The following is a 16366-nucleotide window of genomic DNA, read 5'->3' as shown; positions in this document are numbered from 1 at the left end:
AGAGAAAGTAAGGTTTAAAAATGTTGAAATAGTATAGGACATTTTGGTATTTTAGTTTTATAAAAATTTGATGGGGGCGTGGATATGAATTGATGTGTATAGATAGCAAAATTGTGATTTTATTTGATAGAGAACTCCTTTAATGGTCTATTCATTGCGTTTTGTCACACACGTGATTGATGATCATCATCCAAACCAAGCTTTGGTATCAAATATCTTCATAGTTCATACCATTAGTATCTCGAGCTTTCCAATTCCAATTTCAACTTAAATAAAATAAATATTATAAATTATAATATTATAGTTACGTGATCTCATTTTCTTCTTCCTTCTCCTCAAACACCAAACCCTAACAAATTCACAGTATCGTCAGTAGAGATGGTGAAGGTGCGTATGAACACGGCCGATGTTGCCGCCGAAGTCAAATGCCTACGACGCTTAATCGGAATGCGATGCTCCAATGTCTATGATCTCACTCCCAAGGTAACCTACCTTTCTCCCTTCAATTTCATTTTACAATCGCCAACGCAAACGCAAAAGCAATTTTGTTTCTACTTTTTATTTGTGCTGTTTTCAGACGTACGTTTTCAAGCTTATGAACAGCAGTGGAATGACTGAATCCGGTGAGAGCGAGAAAGTTCTGTTACTCATGGAAAGTGGTGTTAGATTGCACACTACTGTGTATATGCGGTAATCATTACTATACTATATGATTTTTTTCTTATTTTATCCATCTTTTATCAAATGAATACATTGAAGTGTTGTCAATGTGGTTGAATTATTACAATTTGAAAAGAGTGTTTTTGCTGTTTGTAGTGACAAAAGCAATACTCCTTCTGGTTTTACGCTCAAATTGAGGAAACATATTAGGACTAGAAGGCTCGAGGATGTGCGACAACTTGGGTATGATCGGGTATAGCCTTCATTCAACCATCCTTCATTTCACTTGTTATTGTTCTCTTCCTCTTTTAGACCATCTTTGGATTTTGACCAAAATTTGAAGACCGACCATCTTTGGATAAATAGCTTAATTAAATTCATTTTAGTGCTTCTAGGATAGACGTTTGTCATATAAGTGCTTATGTGTAAGTTATTTGATATTTCTATAATAAAAGATAAAATAAAGTTAAACTTTTTTCATATATACTAAGCTATTTTCATAAGCTGTGCCGGAGAGCTTGTGGAAATAAGCTAAACACAGTTTATAATTATAGACATGTCATATATTGTTTCCATAAGCTCTCCCCAAAAATCTCACTAATATTTAGGCCAATAGATAAGCTCAAATAAGCCAACTCATCAGACTCTTAATGTGTTTTTTCTTCTTCTTTAAACAATAGAAAAATTGTATATAAATGTTTAAACTAACTTAAAAATTGTGACAGATTGTTCTCTTTCAATTTGGACTGGGGGATAATGCAAATTATGTTATATTAGAGTTATATGCTCAAGGCAACATCATCCTCACAGATTCTAGTTTTACTGTCATGACTCTACTTCGATCCCACAGGTTACTACTGTTCTCTGTTCTGTTGTCTAGTTTCAGTTTGTTCTCTATATATGTTGTATAAATTAAAATGAAAACTCAAACTGAGATTTTGCTTATCTTTTTCTGTCTAGTTACTTTTTATTAGTTTATGAAAGAATTTGCTTAGAGATAAAATAAGCAGGATTCATACTTTAGTCTTTAGGGTTTATGAAAGAATTGGCTTTTAGATAAAACTGTCTTATTGATTTCATATGTGGCACAGTTTTAGGGTTTAATTTTTTTGTCATGCCTAGTCGGCTTGGCATTTTGTATTGAATGTTATGCCAGAATATGCTTTTTAAAATGAGACTAATAAATTTCTTTTTATTTACTTTCAATTTTCAGAATGTATTTAGTTGTTTATCTATATTATTGGGGCTAGATTAGTATGATCTGACTGTGTAATTTAATTTATCGGTTCATATTTGTTAAACATCTCTATGTCTATAGTAAGAGGAATCATAGAAATTTATCAATAACAGGGATGATGATAAGGGGCTTGCAATCATGTCACGGCATCGTTATCCTATGGAAAGTTGTCGAGTTTTTGAGCGAACTACTACAACAAAGCTGCAGACAGCCCTAACGTCTTCCAAGGAAGATATCAATGATGAGGCTGTTCAGGCCAATGGAAATGGAACTGATCTTTCTTATGTAGAGAAAGATAAGCAAGGATCCCGAAAAGGTGGGAAGTCATTTGCCACTTTGAAAATTGTCCTTGGGGAGGCACTCGGTTATGGACCTGCACTTTCTGAGCATATAATATTAGATGCTGGTTTAATCCCCAATGAGAAAGTACCCAAAGATAAAACGTGGGATGATGCTACTGTTCAGGCTTTGCTCCAAGCTGTTGGAAAGTTTGAAGATTGGATGCAAAATATCATTTCAGGCGAAATCGTTCCAGAAGGATACATTTTGATGCAAAACAAAAATTTGGGGAAGGATTCTTCTGTATCTCAACTAGAAAGTGTTAGACAGGTTATCTTCTACTTCTCTATAATTTTAGTGGCATCATGAATATGAAGAGAATGAGAGTAAGGGACAAAATTGTTTGCTCAGATGGTCTTATCATTCAAATACTTGTGTCATTTGATGCAGATCTATGATGAGTTCTGCCCCATCCTACTTAACCAGTTTAAGTCAAGGGATCATACAAAGTTTGAGACATTTGATTTAGCTTTGGATGAATTCTACAGCAAAATTGAGAGTCAAAGGTCTGAACAACAGCACAAAGCTAAAGAGAACTCAGCTCTTCAGAAACTTAGTAAGATACGCAATGATCAGGTTGGTAACCATGTCCAAACGATTACACTTGTATGATTGGAAAATCAATTGAATCATTTGGGATCTTTCTTCAAGTTATACTTATATCATCTCCATTTCATTTTTGTTTATATCCAAGTATCTTGGTTGTCCTAGCTTTCTGTAATAATACTCACAGGTACCACAACCTTAAGTATTCATATGAAGTGAAGAAAGCACTTTTTTGGGTTCTAAATTTGTTCATAGTTGACACTCAATAGCACAGGCATGTTTTACAAAATGATGTATCTTTTTTCTGTGGTATAGGAGAATCGAGTGCACACTTTGAGGAAAGAAGCTGATCACTGTGTTAAAATGGCTGAATTGATAGAATACAACTTAGAAGATGTGGATGCTGCTATATTAGCTGTTCGTGTATCTCTTGCTAAAGGTATGAGTTGGGATGACCTTGCTCGGATGGTGAAGGAAGAAAAGAAAGCTGGAAACCCTGTAGCTGGTCTTATCGACAAGCTCCATCTTGAAAGGAATTGCATGACTTTACTGTTAAGCAACAATCTCGACGAAATGGATGATGATGAGAAGACACTCCCTGCAGATAAGGTTTGTTATATCTTTATTTATTTTTGGTTGCATTAGGAACTCATTAAGATAAAATAAATAGTAACAAGGAGAGTGGAGACCAATGAATTGTCCTAAATAAAAAGAAAGCAACCATGTTAAAGGAGAAAATTAATGGAGCAAAGCTGCCTATTTCCTCGACATAGAAACCTACTTAAAAGTTCAAGAGTTGTGTCTATTTTTATTCCAAATCAAGAGCTGTGCCATAGGAACCTCCTGAAATATGTGTTGTGCTCCAACTAAATGTGCTACAGTATAGCATAAGTCGCACATTTTCCCAAAATTTTAAATGGGTTTTCATTTAATGTTTTCCTTTGTTCTTCTGTTATGCTACTTCCTTTTATAGTTTAGACGAATTTGTTTGGCCTAGAAATTCTTCAGAACATCTAGGTTGTTCTGCATATAACACGATAAGGAATCAAACAATTTGACTGGAGAAACATCTCACTTATATGCTTTGTGGTACCTTATGTCCTATTCTTATAGTGGGTGTATGTCAATAAACTATTATATGAAATTTTTATTAACTTAAGTTTGCAATTTCATTTTCATCACTGGTTGTTTTTCTGTTTTCGTAAATATGTCGATTTTTATTGTGTTCAAGGTTGAAGTTGATTTAGCTCTCTCAGCACATGCCAATGCTCGGAGGTGGTATGAACTGAAGAAGAAACAGGAGAGCAAACAGGAAAAGACGATAACTGCCCATGAAAAGGCTTTTAAAGCTGCAGAGAGAAAGACTCGCCTACAGCTTAGTCAGGTGGTTATATGAAGCTAGTGATATGCTTTTTAGCACTGAATATGTTAATGTAAAATAGTGTTAAATGCAACTATGCAAGCTACCTGTCTATTTTTCATTCTCGATTGCTTTCTGACTGCTGATTAATTTTATTCATTTTAACCACTTTTTATCCAGGAAAAAACTGTTGCTTCAATTTCGCATATGCGCAAAGTTCACTGGTTTGAGAAATTTAATTGGTTCATTAGCAGTGAGAATTATTTGGTTATCAGTGGACGTGATGCCCAGCAAAATGAGATGATAGTAAAGCGTTATATGTCAAAAGGCGATCTGTGAGTATTTCTTGCTGTAACATACTGTTCCAAATTCCTTGTTCATATTGGCTAAAACAAACATTGGCAATAGAAGTTATTGAGTAATGACCGAAATAATATTAATTTGGTTTAGATGCTATTATTGAGTAGTGACTATCTTCTATTGAATGAGTAATACTTCAATTTTTTAACATGTATCCAAATCATTTGAAGCATATGCTAACTTAATGCTCCCTCTGTAAAAAAATATACACAAAATTAACTACTTACACACTTAACATTTCATCTAAAAAAGAGGACATTAAATGAAAGGCATTTTTGATATAGTATCATTAAGTAGATTGAAAATAGTCAACTTTTGCTTAAATTTTGTTACAACTTAGATGTGTCAGATTTGCTTATATTTTGTTACGGATGAAGTATATCTTTCTAAACCAACCTTACAAGCCAGTCTTGTGGGATTTATTTAGGTCTAACCCAAACTCTAAGTAGGTTTTAGAGTCTATCATAGATCCATTAAGCCGCCCATTATGCAACCACCAGTTCACACTCAAGATGTCTGGTTGTGGACACAAGGAGGTATTGAGAGTCTCAGAGCAGTGGCTATAAGTTAGAGGCAACCCTCAACTTGTCGGATTGTGCTTAACCCAACCCTAATTCTATCCAATTTTGGGATATTTGTTTTTTGAGATAATGCTCATGTCTTTCCTAATCTTTTAGCTGACCATGGCATCCTTCATTATGTCATATGTACACATACCGTGAAACATTCTACATGTTTTCTGTATCCAATATTAAGGAGAGAAGTTCCCTTTGGCTGGGTTCCATGTTTCCTTCTATTTGGTGCCTATGGCTGGAGGGGAACTCGCGAGTTTTCAACGACATCTATTTGCATGGCATGTTTTATGGTATTAAGTTCTTTTTGTAGCTTGTCTGTGGTTCTGAGCTAATACCGATTATATATGAGTGCCTTTGGTGAATATGCAAAGAGGTTATTGAGCGCTACTTTGATTTTTTCTTTTCTTTTATTTTTAGGAAATAACTCACATTGTGCTCCTTTACTCTTCTCTTCACATTCTCAAATTAATTGTCTTCTTACATTAATAAGAACTCCATAATTTTTCTGTAAGTTTTTTAATGGTAAAATTGCTTTAGGATTTGGAAATCCGTGTCTAGGATATCATACTTTTCAAATGATTCCCTGTGAAAGAAGATCTGTTAGTATTTCTTGTTCTCATGCCGTTAATTTGCTTATGCTATAGGTATGTGCATGCCGAGCTGCATGGAGCTTCTAGTACAGTTATCAAGAATCACAAACCTTTGCAGCCAGTTCCACCGCTTACCCTAAACCAAGCAGGATGTTTCACAGTATGTTTAACACCCGTCCATTCTATGTTTCATCTAAATTTACTTTCTATGATCATGAACTAAATCAATTGTAACGAATACTGGTCCAAGTGACAGGTTTTATGGAAAGAAGTATCAGAAAAGGAATTCATGTTTTGTTAGGATATTTATTATTTTATTTATTACTTAGTTATTTCTAGCAGTTAATTTTTAATCGTTTAGGGAGCAGTTGTAACTGTTAAAAAATAAAATCTTCTTGCCATAAAATATGTTGCATGACCAGCTTTCCTAAAAATTGCTAACCATTATCACCTCCATATCATCTTGGAATGTAGGTCTGCCATAGCCAGGCATGGGATTCGAAAATTGTTACTAGTGCCTGGTGGGTTTATCCTCATCAGGTTAGTAAAACTGCTCCTACTGGTGAATATCTGACAGTAGGGAGTTTCATGATACGGGGAAAGAAAAATTTTCTTCCACCAAGCCCTCTTATCATGGGTTTTGGCCTGCTATTTCGCTTGGATGAGAGTTCATTGGGATCACATTTAAATGAAAGGAGAGTAAGAGGAGAGGAGGAAGCAATAGATGATGTTGTAGAAACTGGCCCTGTTGAAGAGCAATCTGATTCAGCGTCCGAGAACGATGTTACAGATGAAAAATCTGCTGCAGATTCTGAAAGGAATGGTAATCTATCTGCAGATTCAGCCATACCCCTATCAGAAGACTTTCTTGCAAACTCATCTCCAACTAGTTTGGCTACAATTAATGACAAAACTGCAGTTTCAGATGACTTTTCTGCAAAAGATACAAGTATAATCGATATGCTTGATAGTGAGAAATTATCTGACATTGGTGAAAATGGCTTAGCATCTGTCTCCCCTCAACTTGAGGAACTTATTGATCGAGCTCTGGGACTTGGATCTGTTGCCAAATCAAATAAAAGTTATGAAGCTGAGAACACTCGGGTTGATTCAAGCAGTGAGCACCATATTGAACCAAGCAAACCTGCAGTAAGGGATAAACCATATGTATCAAAAGCTGAGAGGAGAAAGCTTAAAAATGAACAGAAACATGGAGAAGCCTATCCAAGTGTTGAACATGGAAAGGACGAATCAAAAATAAAAGATATTTCTGGTAATCTGCATGCAAAAGATGCTCAGAATTTGAAGACAGGTGGTGGTCAAAAGTTAAGCCGTGGACAGAAGGGAAAACTTAAGAAGATAAAGGAGAAGTATGCTGACCAAGACGAAGAAGAAAGGAGCATCCGAATGACATTATTGGCTGTGAGTACAGTAGCTTGCTTGTCCTTCTGCATAACAAATGGATACGATTTGTTTCTTATTTGAATTTGAATTGTCAATTTGTCTGGTTACACATCATAGCTGCTACGATGGGTTCCAAAGATGTTAAATTTAATTAACACTGCAATCTTTCCCTTATAAACCTTTTAAATTAGAATTGTACAAAGTATATAAGAACTTTTTTTATCACATCAAGGATACTCTCAACAACATACTATGGCCTTGAATTGATTCTTGCATCTTTTTATTTCCGGGAGTGAAATTCCGTTGATTTAACTCTAAAGCTGGTCTGTATTTGTAGTCTTCTGGAAAACCAATCAAGAAAGAAGAGACATTATCTGGAAATGAACCGTCGGACAAAGGGAAAAAATCTGACAGTGGTAAGCCTTTCTAATGTTTCATAACCAGTATTTCTGACAATATGCTGAGCCAATGGGAATCTCATTCTGGTTTAAATTGGTTTACCTTAATGTTCAGCTTGAATTTTATATGAACCAATTTGTTTGGATTGGGCTTAGCTGAAATAAGTTCGAATAGTTTAGTCTAATGAGTTCATTTGAGCCGAGCTGACTCACAAACTTGGTTTAGTATGTATTACTTTATCTGGTAAATATATTACTTTGTATAATACTTCCTCTGTCTTGTTATAATAAGTGTCATATTTGTAAAGAAAAAAAAGTTTCAAAATAAGTGTGAATTTATCTTTACAATGTAGCATTATTATTTTATTGGCTTAAATGCATTTTTGGTCTCCTTATTTTGCCTAACATGAAATTTAGTTCCTTCTTTTTAAAACCGGTTTTTTGGTCCCCGTATTTTGTGAAAAATAAACTTTTAGTCTCTCATTTCTAAAACCGATTTTTTGGTCCCCTTATTTTGCCAAAAATGAACTTTTAGTCTCTCATTTCTAAAATCGATTTTTTGGTCCCCTATTAATTAATTCTTAGGATTTTTTTGGTCTCCCACTATTTTTGAAGATGTGGCACTCTCATTAACTTATTTTTGTTATTCATTTTATTTATATATTAAAATATTAAAAATCAATTTATTTTATTTATATATATTAAAATATTTAAAATTAAAATTTATTAAAAACTAAATTTAATATTATTCAAAACTAATAGTTTTTAATAAATTTTAATTTTAAATATTTTAATCCGGTTAAAAATGAAGGGACTAAAAGTTCATTTTAGGCAAAATATGGGGATCAAAAGTGCATTTAAGCCTATTTTATTTCAATTTGTCTTCTAATTAATACTATGTGCATCACTTCCAAGTAATTATCCTTGACTATGTAATATGATAATGGTGATTACACCAATAATTGATAAGGTTGATTTGATAAAATTGTTGTTTTCTTTCTTTCATTTATAGCTTCTTAATTTGCGTGAAATAATCTAGTTTGACACTCATAATGGAATGGAGGGAGTATAATTTGAGTTTCTACTTATGTGACTTGAGAGTGAGACTCTGTCATGAGTTTTAAAGAATGGATACTCTAAAATTATACTTGTACCTGATATATTGTAGTCTGTATCACCTGGGATTCGTCCAAGTACCGACTACTTCCCAAAATCATTTTTTAAAGTTAAAATTGGGCACATATAGGGTACGTTTTGGGTATGTATTAGTCCACACCACTCCCAGCGGTTCGAGAAATAAGTATATATTTGTCATTTGGTACAAAAAAATATAAAATTAGGTTTTTCTCAATCCTTTTTTTATGAGGTCAAAACCTTTTATCTTTTATACAATATGGTCATGTTTATGTAAAGTTTATTTTTATATACTTTGAAAGTTATACTTGTACTGTCACCATACTCGTATCCATGCAAGATAGGTCATAAGGCAAGCTTCCGGTATTTTTTTAGCTAGTTGCATTATGTTGTTCATGAACCAAACTCCTTGCAGCAATCAAAGAATTTAGTAGTGATTGAAGCTTGGTTCAATTCCCTTCCATGTTGTGTGAATGTTTTATTACTCAATGCGTCACTGCCTCATATCTATTACCTGATTACTGAGATATAAACTTCACCTTAAATTAGACAGTAAACGTATTGAGGTGTCAATGCATTCGCGATCTTGTTTATTTGTTAAACTTGCTATCTTGTTTATTGTATTATAAATTTAAATGTTGATTGTGGCAGGTCCTGTAGATGCTCCCAAAATATGTTACAAGTGTAAGAAGGTAGGTCATTTATCTCGGGATTGTAAGGAGCAATCAACTGATCTGTTGCAAAGTCATGCTGTCAGTGAAGCTGAAGAAAATCCCAACATGAGTGCTTCAAACATTTCCTTAGAAGATAGAGTGGCAATGGAAGAAGATGATATTAATGAAATAGGAGAAGAAGAGAAAGAAAAACTAAATGATGTAGATTACTTGACAGGGAACCCACTCGCAAATGACATTCTCTTATATGCTGTTCCAGTATGTGGTCCATACAATGCAGTTCAGTCTTACAAGTATCGAGTGAAGATAATTCCTGGGCCTGTTAAGAAAGGAAAAGGTTCTGTTTATTTTCTTACATTAATTTTACATCATCAATTACTTATGTTTCTGCTTAAGACTTATTTTGTTATGGCAAAGTTAAAGGAAATCATAGAATCTAATTTTCTAGCTTGTGTTATTTGCTCCTTCATAATTGATGAGTAGTAATAATATTCATGAAAATGAATCCTCTCCATTTATCATTCTCTTAATTTTCTTCACTATCATAATTTATGCAGTTATTTATGCCTGGGTTAAGGGTATCTTATTTTTAAGATGTTGCCATAATTTTTTTTTTCCCATTTGATTGTACAGCTGCAAAAACTGCAATGAACTTATTCAGCCACATGTCAGAAGCAACAAATCGGGAGAAGGAGTTGATGAAAGCCTGTACAGATCCTGAATTAGTTGCTTCAATTGTTGGTAATGTGAAGATAACTGCAGCTGGTCTTACTCAATTAAAGCAAAAGCAAAAGAAAGGCAAGAAGAGTGCCAAACAACAGAGTTAGCCAACCCTTTGTGGGATTTACTTGGTGGAAAATGTTTTTGTTTATTTATTCATTTTGTTTTTAGAGCTCACAAATTTGTATGTTGTATATTCTTCTATGTTTCAACGCTGCAGAGAAGTAGGTTTTTTTCCCTGTAGGTCTCTGCTGGATAAGTAGTAGATAGTTAACAGCTGAAATTACATGGAAATAACATTGATAAATTATTTATTAGGTATCTGTCTTGTTTGATTAATTGATTTCTAGACCAAACCAAATTTTATTTGAAAAATTCAGTTTAAATCTGGTGGAAGATACTTTGTACCTATAACATGATTATAAAAATAGCGGTGGATATTTCGTACTTATTAAATGATTGTAAAAAATAGTCAATTGTTAGTAATGTTTACCCTAATTTCTATTTTAGCGTACTTTCCTTTTAATAACCAAAAATTTGTATTTTTGAGGGCCAAGAGACAGCACTGTAGTAAAGTTTAGTTGATCCAGTATTAAAACTAAAAACATACATGTGCGTGCTCTGTAAGATTTTATTTATATAAAAGCACGTTCAGAAAATCTAAAATGTTCAGAAAATTGGTTGCCGATTTAGATTAAATAACATTTAAGCTTACCAACTAAACTTTTCGTCCACACTCCACATTATTATTGCTCAAAATCTTGTTTAACATTGAATGACCAAGCACAGCTATGTAATTATCATATTTCAGGTTCACTATAAGACATTTTCATTTATGAAATTATCATGTTTTCCTTCAATTTTTAACTCTCATTATTTCTCTGCAAGCTAGTGTTACAGTTTCTGATATTCAATAGTTTCATCAAAATAGGTACAGAGTAATATATTTTTGTTTTTTTATTTTCAATTTTACGATGTTGAGGAAAGATGAATACATCAAACCAAAAGAAAAGACAACATTAGGTTTATCATTCTACAACAATACATAGAGCAAGGTGTAACAAAAGCAAAAAGGTAAAAGGCATTTGAATTCCCTCAATCATTAATCTTCAGCTGGTGGTATCTCACTCAGATCCAGTCCCTCTGGAGGCAAATCTGAAGAAAGTGGTCCTAAGATCCCATCACTGCTGAGAGTTAATCCACTCTGCGAAATAAATGAAAAGGGTTCATCAAATGAACAACTAATATGTGTCTCAATACGCATAACTGCTACAAAGTGATTGAAGAAAGAACATATATCCAAGCCAGCTTAGCAAATCAAGGGTCCGAAATACCAAATCCAATTGTATCCCACATACTAACTAGGGTCAATTTGAGATGCATTTTTTTGTTCTTCTCCACAAAATGTCCATGAAAATCATTTAAAGCTAGTCATTTCAGAAGCTTTAAAAATCTTCATCGGCAGTAGCAAGAAGTGATTTATTTTATGCTATTTGAATTTTGGATTTTTGATCCCTTGCTGCTGCTTCATTTTCATTGAGTTTGTAATTTTGGAATAAATAAATAAATAATTAACAAGCAAATACCTCTGGCTGGAACCTCAGCATATCAGCACGAGCCATGGCTTCGGCTTGCGCTATTCTCTGTCTGAATGTCTGAGCCATCTCCTCAGCCTATAAGAACATAACCAATTAAAAAATTACAAAGTGTACATTCTCTTTCAAAATTGTTAATGCTATTAAAAACAGACAGCAAAAAAGAACTCGGCACTTTGGCTTCTTGTAGGATATTACTCTAGATAGCAGAAAACTTAGGAAGTGGAAATAAACAATGACTACCCAAACGATATTCTATAACTGTAGTTTAGAATGCAGCAAGCAAAAAGCTTGAGATCCTTTCTTTGAATTATATACCTTCTCGAAGACAAGCTTTGGATTACGAATCATGTCACCAGGTGTAGGTTCCAACTTCTTGGTGGAAAGACTTACACGGCCTCTCTCGCGATCATGACTTAAGATCATAACCTAATCATAGAATAAATTAAATTTTATATCAATACAATGCTTGTAATTCTATTCAAATTTCGATGTAGCTTATTATAGGTTACCTTCAGAATATCACCAGGTTGAAGAACAGTCGCAATATCAGATATACGATCATGACTGATTTGACTGACATGAAGAAGGCCACTGATTCCACCAATGTCAACAAAGGCACCGTATGGTTTCAGACTTTGCACAGTGCCTGCAACAACTGATCCAATTCCTAGTTGTCCTTGGATGCCGGCCACGGCTTTGCGGTGGCTAAGGATAAGCCTGGACTGTTCCTCGTCCACCTCCACAAACTTTAGAGGAATCTCCATCTCAAGAATCTCTTCTCCCGGTGATTTCTAAGAAGAAAATACGCAAAAGGGGAAGAGTTTCAGTTGGTAGCTAAACTTCTATGTTTTGGAAAGAGAAAAATAGAACATATAAATTAAGTAATGAACAATAAAAGAAAGTTTCCATTTACCAAGAAATCGAGAATAATCTACATCAGAATTTGTTGAAGCATACAAGTTCCATTGGTAAAATTGCATGGCTCGGTTTTAACGTAGTCAAATACTTATTATGTCTTTGTCATTGTCCATAAAGTAAGATATATTGCATCAAAGCTTTGAAATTTGAAATCTTTATAGCCTATGTTGATTGACAATGTTTCTCTTGTATATGCACTATGTTGATTACACTTAAGTGTTATAAGTGTATAATAATATATAATTAGGTCAAGGTTTCTGATTTCGAATCCCACCAAAATGCCTTATACTTTTTTTTACTTGCCAAATGACAGGTTTTGAATCATGCATGCGATTCATAAATGTCGCAAAGAAGTTAAAGAGCTAACCGTTGACATCTGTGAGAATGGAACAAACCCCTTAAGGCCTTCCACTTCAGCCACCACACCACCTTTATTTGCATCAATAATCTGCCACACAAAGTGCACAAATGAAATGAATAAGAACAGTTTTTCTTTATTTTGTAACCTTATCTTAACCGATATTACGATAAATTGATATTATAAATATTTGCATTAATAATAGACACAAATATGCTAAACATTGACGAATATATTGAATTTCTGAGTAAGCAAAACTCACCTTACCCTTGACAACAGCATCTTCTGCCTGAAGTTGCCGACATCTTTCCCATGCAAGGTCATACTGAATAGATCTTAAGCTCAAGATCAAGCCATCATCAATTTCATTTTGACCAATGATTACAAATTCCTCTTTCACGCCGGGAATTAGGCCTGCATCTTCTACATGCTTAATTCTGCGGATGGATGCCTCTCGCAGCGGCAAGTAAGCAGTAGACTTTGAGGTAATGTCAACAAAAGCTCCACTAGAATCCATGCCATACACAGTGCCTCTAACCTGAAACCAAACCAGCAAGAGTCACCAATCTATTTCAGATTACATCAAAGAATTGTCCCCCCTAAGAACAGAATCGAATAATCTTTTCAACAAACACTTGGAAAAAAAGTTAAAATACATTAATTATTTTATAAATACCATAAGTCATAAATCAACTTAAACAATCAAAAGGGAATTTTTGTAACCCGGGAACCAAATACATTATTCAATTGAAAAACTCTAATGTATTAGAAACTAATCGAGTAAAGAGTTATTTTGGTCGTTAAATGCGTGAAGCATAATCACCAAAGTCCCTAAACGCATCGATAATACAAAAGCTTGGACCAAACTCATGAACGGAAGCCACATTTGAAGACTAAACTAACTAGTGAAACATACATTTGAAGACGAAACTGACTAACTACATATGCATTTAGGTAGTTTTTGTAATTTTGATAGATTCATAAACTATTGTCCCAACACCTAACACATTCAAAGACCATAATAGTTGTTTACTCGAAACTAATATAAACAGGGTCAGGTTTACTACAAACCCTTTTTTGTTCATATACAATCAACAAACCATTTCCTCACACAGATTAAGCAATCAACACACACACCGCCCAAAATGTCAATTCAACGACACCCCTTTTCATCATCAACTAAAAAAAATGCAAAATTCTAAAAAAACAAAGAACTAAACAGAAATTCAAGACAACCCAACATCCAAATTCAAATAAATAAATAAAAAAACACAAACAGTAATAATAACTTTGTAACAAAAAAAAAAAAAACTTGCCTTAGTTCCAACTTCAGACTCAAAATCATACTTTTCAAGAGCTTCAGTGAATTGGTCAAGGGTGAACGCAACACCTTCCATTGGAGCAGTGCGGCACCTCTCATAAGCATCTTCGAAGATTTCTTTAAGCTTTGCTCTCTCTTTGTTCTGAGCGCTTGAAATTGCAATGGAACAGACAATAGGAAGAACACCGCGCCTTTGTTTCTGTGAGTGTGTTGGTTTCCATAGAAGTGGGGTCCACTTTACGACACTGAGTTGGTGAGACACAGATGCCATGGCCATGTGAGTGTCTCTCTCTGCTTCGCGTTTTTATTTTATCAGATAGAATTAGATGAACAAGATAGATAAGGTGAGATACAACTAACGTCGATTTCTTTCTTTTTGTATAAAATTGTAAGTTATATAAATTGTAACTTATAAATAAAAATTATATAATTGTAAAGTTCACATCTTGAAAAATATAATGCAAAGATTATGTATATATATTTTTTTATATATATATATATATCTTACTTTTATTTTAGTTAATTTTTTATATATATCTTACTTTTATTTTAGTTAATTTCACTACATATTGTCGGTACGATCCACGATCATATGAGTGATCACATAATCCACCTAGAACTTTTATTTCAATAATATTTTTTCTTATTATTATCTATTTATATTATTTTCTTAAAAAATTTATTCCTTTTATTTTATGTCAATCATTTATTTTTGCATTTAAATTTTATTAAGAAATCTTATTTTGTATAATTGTCATATTTTTATTTGTTTGTTCTTGTTAAATTTCAAAGAATTTAATATTAAAAACATTCATAAAGGATTAATCAAATAATGAATTTTCTTGATAATTATTTATGAAGATCATATAATATAGCTCCTAACGAACTAACAAAAATTAAAATTAAAGCATTTATAAAGGATTGCTCAAAAAATAATTATTTTTTTATAATTGTTGATAAAGATCGTTGTGATATAGTTCATGAAGAACTAATATTCGAGCATTCATGTAAGATTGTTCAAAATATGACTTTTCTTGGTCATCATTGATAATTGAAGAACTAATAATTTAGTATCAAGCATCGTTGTATCATCATAAAATGTGTAATTTTTAATGGTCATTTATAAATATTTGTGCTGAAGAACTATACATTTAAATCGAGATTGAAATATGTAAGATTTTTGTGATCTTAAATTAATTTAAAAGAAATGAAATTAGATAAAATGCATATATATTTAGGTCACTCAAATATGCTCTTGAAATAGCAAAATTGAGAAGGATTTTCAAGAATATTTTGAGAGATTGATCATAAATTATCATTGAACAAAAGAAAAATTATTGAACAAAAATATGAAATGCCACATAATAGATTATATAACCAATGTCGTGATTATGATAATTGATGTGGTGTTGATGAATTATAAGTAAATATGATCAAATATCATTTAGTTTAATTTGTGGTATGGTCTTTTCTATAATTACATCACAAGTAATATATATTAAGAAAATATGTAATATAAAAGTGTCATTTTATGAAAAATAAACATAAAAAGATTAGTGGTATGGTAAGTTTTTAAAGAACTAAATTTATGTTCTCTTGTTGTTACCTCAATATTTTAACTTATAAAAAATAACAATGAACGTGTATTTTACATATATCCTCAATATCTTAGATCCTAATTATCTTAAATTTTTATAATATTCTTGTTGGATATGAATTAATAATAATTTTATTTTAAAAATTATCTATGATAGAATATATGTATATATAATATATATTTTGAACATGTCTATAGTTTAGATATATAAGTGACAATATGTTGCTAAATAACTTTTATAAAATTCTTGTATATATATAAGTGTATTTTCTTTTGTGCAATTTCTAAAAGAAGAAGAAAAAATGTCATATGATTTATATATAAATTTATTTTCTTTTTTAATTTAATTTATAATTATTTAAATAATATATTTCATATGGTTTATAGAGTTTTGTTTATCGAATTAAATTATGTTCTCATATTTATGTAAATGAAAATCTTTGATATATGGAGGATAGTGCTAAAGAGAAATTAAATCTTAAAAATATATATTAAATTGTTTCATTTGGTTATAAAATTTTACAAATTATGTTGTTCATTATTGATTTGAATGAGTTGAAACATGCGTATTATTTGT

The 16366-nt window shown here is 32.4% G+C and overlaps 2 protein-coding genes across 3 annotated transcripts; one reads left to right on the top strand and one right to left on the bottom strand.

Moving 5' to 3' along the window:
* The first annotated feature begins 133 nt into the window (after positions 1 to 133).
* LOC101490843 (uncharacterized) lies at positions 134 to 10336 on the top strand. Of its 2 annotated transcripts, XM_004486464.4 has the most exons (14): positions 134 to 483; positions 578 to 690; positions 817 to 913; positions 1386 to 1510; positions 2011 to 2506; positions 2627 to 2812; positions 3098 to 3391; positions 4014 to 4166; positions 4323 to 4477; positions 5722 to 5827; positions 6142 to 7089; positions 7409 to 7487; positions 9255 to 9614; positions 9911 to 10336. In XM_004486464.4, exons 1-14 carry the CDS (start codon positions 379 to 381, stop codon positions 10102 to 10104), a joined length of 3411 nt encoding a protein of 1136 aa, XP_004486521.1. In that variant the 5' UTR covers positions 134 to 378; the 3' UTR covers positions 10105 to 10336. The 2 variants fall into 2 exon arrangements, with proteins under 2 accessions (XP_004486521.1, XP_073226075.1); XM_073369974.1 differs by lacking the exons at positions 134 to 483; positions 578 to 690 and having other exon boundaries at positions 821 to 903.
* Positions 10337 to 10929: 593 nt separating this feature from the next.
* LOC101490519 (small ribosomal subunit protein bS1c) lies at positions 10930 to 14584 on the bottom strand. Its single transcript, XM_004486463.3, has 7 exons — positions 14188 to 14584; positions 13134 to 13409; positions 12881 to 12961; positions 12105 to 12386; positions 11911 to 12021; positions 11584 to 11670; positions 10930 to 11201 (listed from the first exon to the last, which is right to left on the bottom strand). The coding sequence occupies exons 1-7, from the start codon at positions 14467 to 14469 to the stop codon at positions 11100 to 11102; spliced, it is 1221 nt and encodes a 406-aa protein (XP_004486520.1). The 5' UTR covers positions 14470 to 14584; the 3' UTR covers positions 10930 to 11099.
* Between the last annotated feature and the right edge of the window lie 1782 nt (positions 14585 to 16366).

This window comes from Cicer arietinum, chromosome 1, assembly GCF_000331145.2.
Source record: "Cicer arietinum cultivar CDC Frontier isolate Library 1 chromosome 1, Cicar.CDCFrontier_v2.0, whole genome shotgun sequence".
Lineage (NCBI taxonomy): Eukaryota > Viridiplantae > Streptophyta > Magnoliopsida > Fabales > Fabaceae > Cicer > Cicer arietinum.
This window is presented reverse-complemented; position numbering and strand designations above follow the sequence as displayed.

Excerpts from the sequence above, each read along its gene's own strand:
- LOC101490843 (XM_004486464.4), top strand. The coding sequence starts at position 379 with ATGGTGAAGGTGCGTATGAACACGGCCGATGTTGCCGCCGAAGTCAAA. Across the intron at positions 5,828-6,141 it reads ACCAAGCAGGATGTTTCACA|GTCTGCCATAGCCAGGCATG; the intron begins GTATGTTTAACA and ends CTTGGAATGTAG. Across the intron at positions 7,090-7,408 it reads TCCGAATGACATTATTGGCT|TCTTCTGGAAAACCAATCAA; the intron begins GTGAGTACAGTA and ends CTGTATTTGTAG.
- LOC101490519 (XM_004486463.3), bottom strand. The coding sequence starts at position 14,469 with ATGGCCATGGCATCTGTGTCTCACCAACTCAGTGTCGTAAAGTGGACC. Across the intron at positions 12,962-13,133 it reads ATGCTGTTGTCAAGGGTAAG|ATTATTGATGCAAATAAAGG; the intron begins GTGAGTTTTGCT and ends TTTGTGTGGCAG. Across the intron at positions 11,671-11,910 it reads CAAAGCTTGTCTTCGAGAAG|GCTGAGGAGATGGCTCAGAC; the intron begins GTATATAATTCA and ends ATGTTCTTATAG.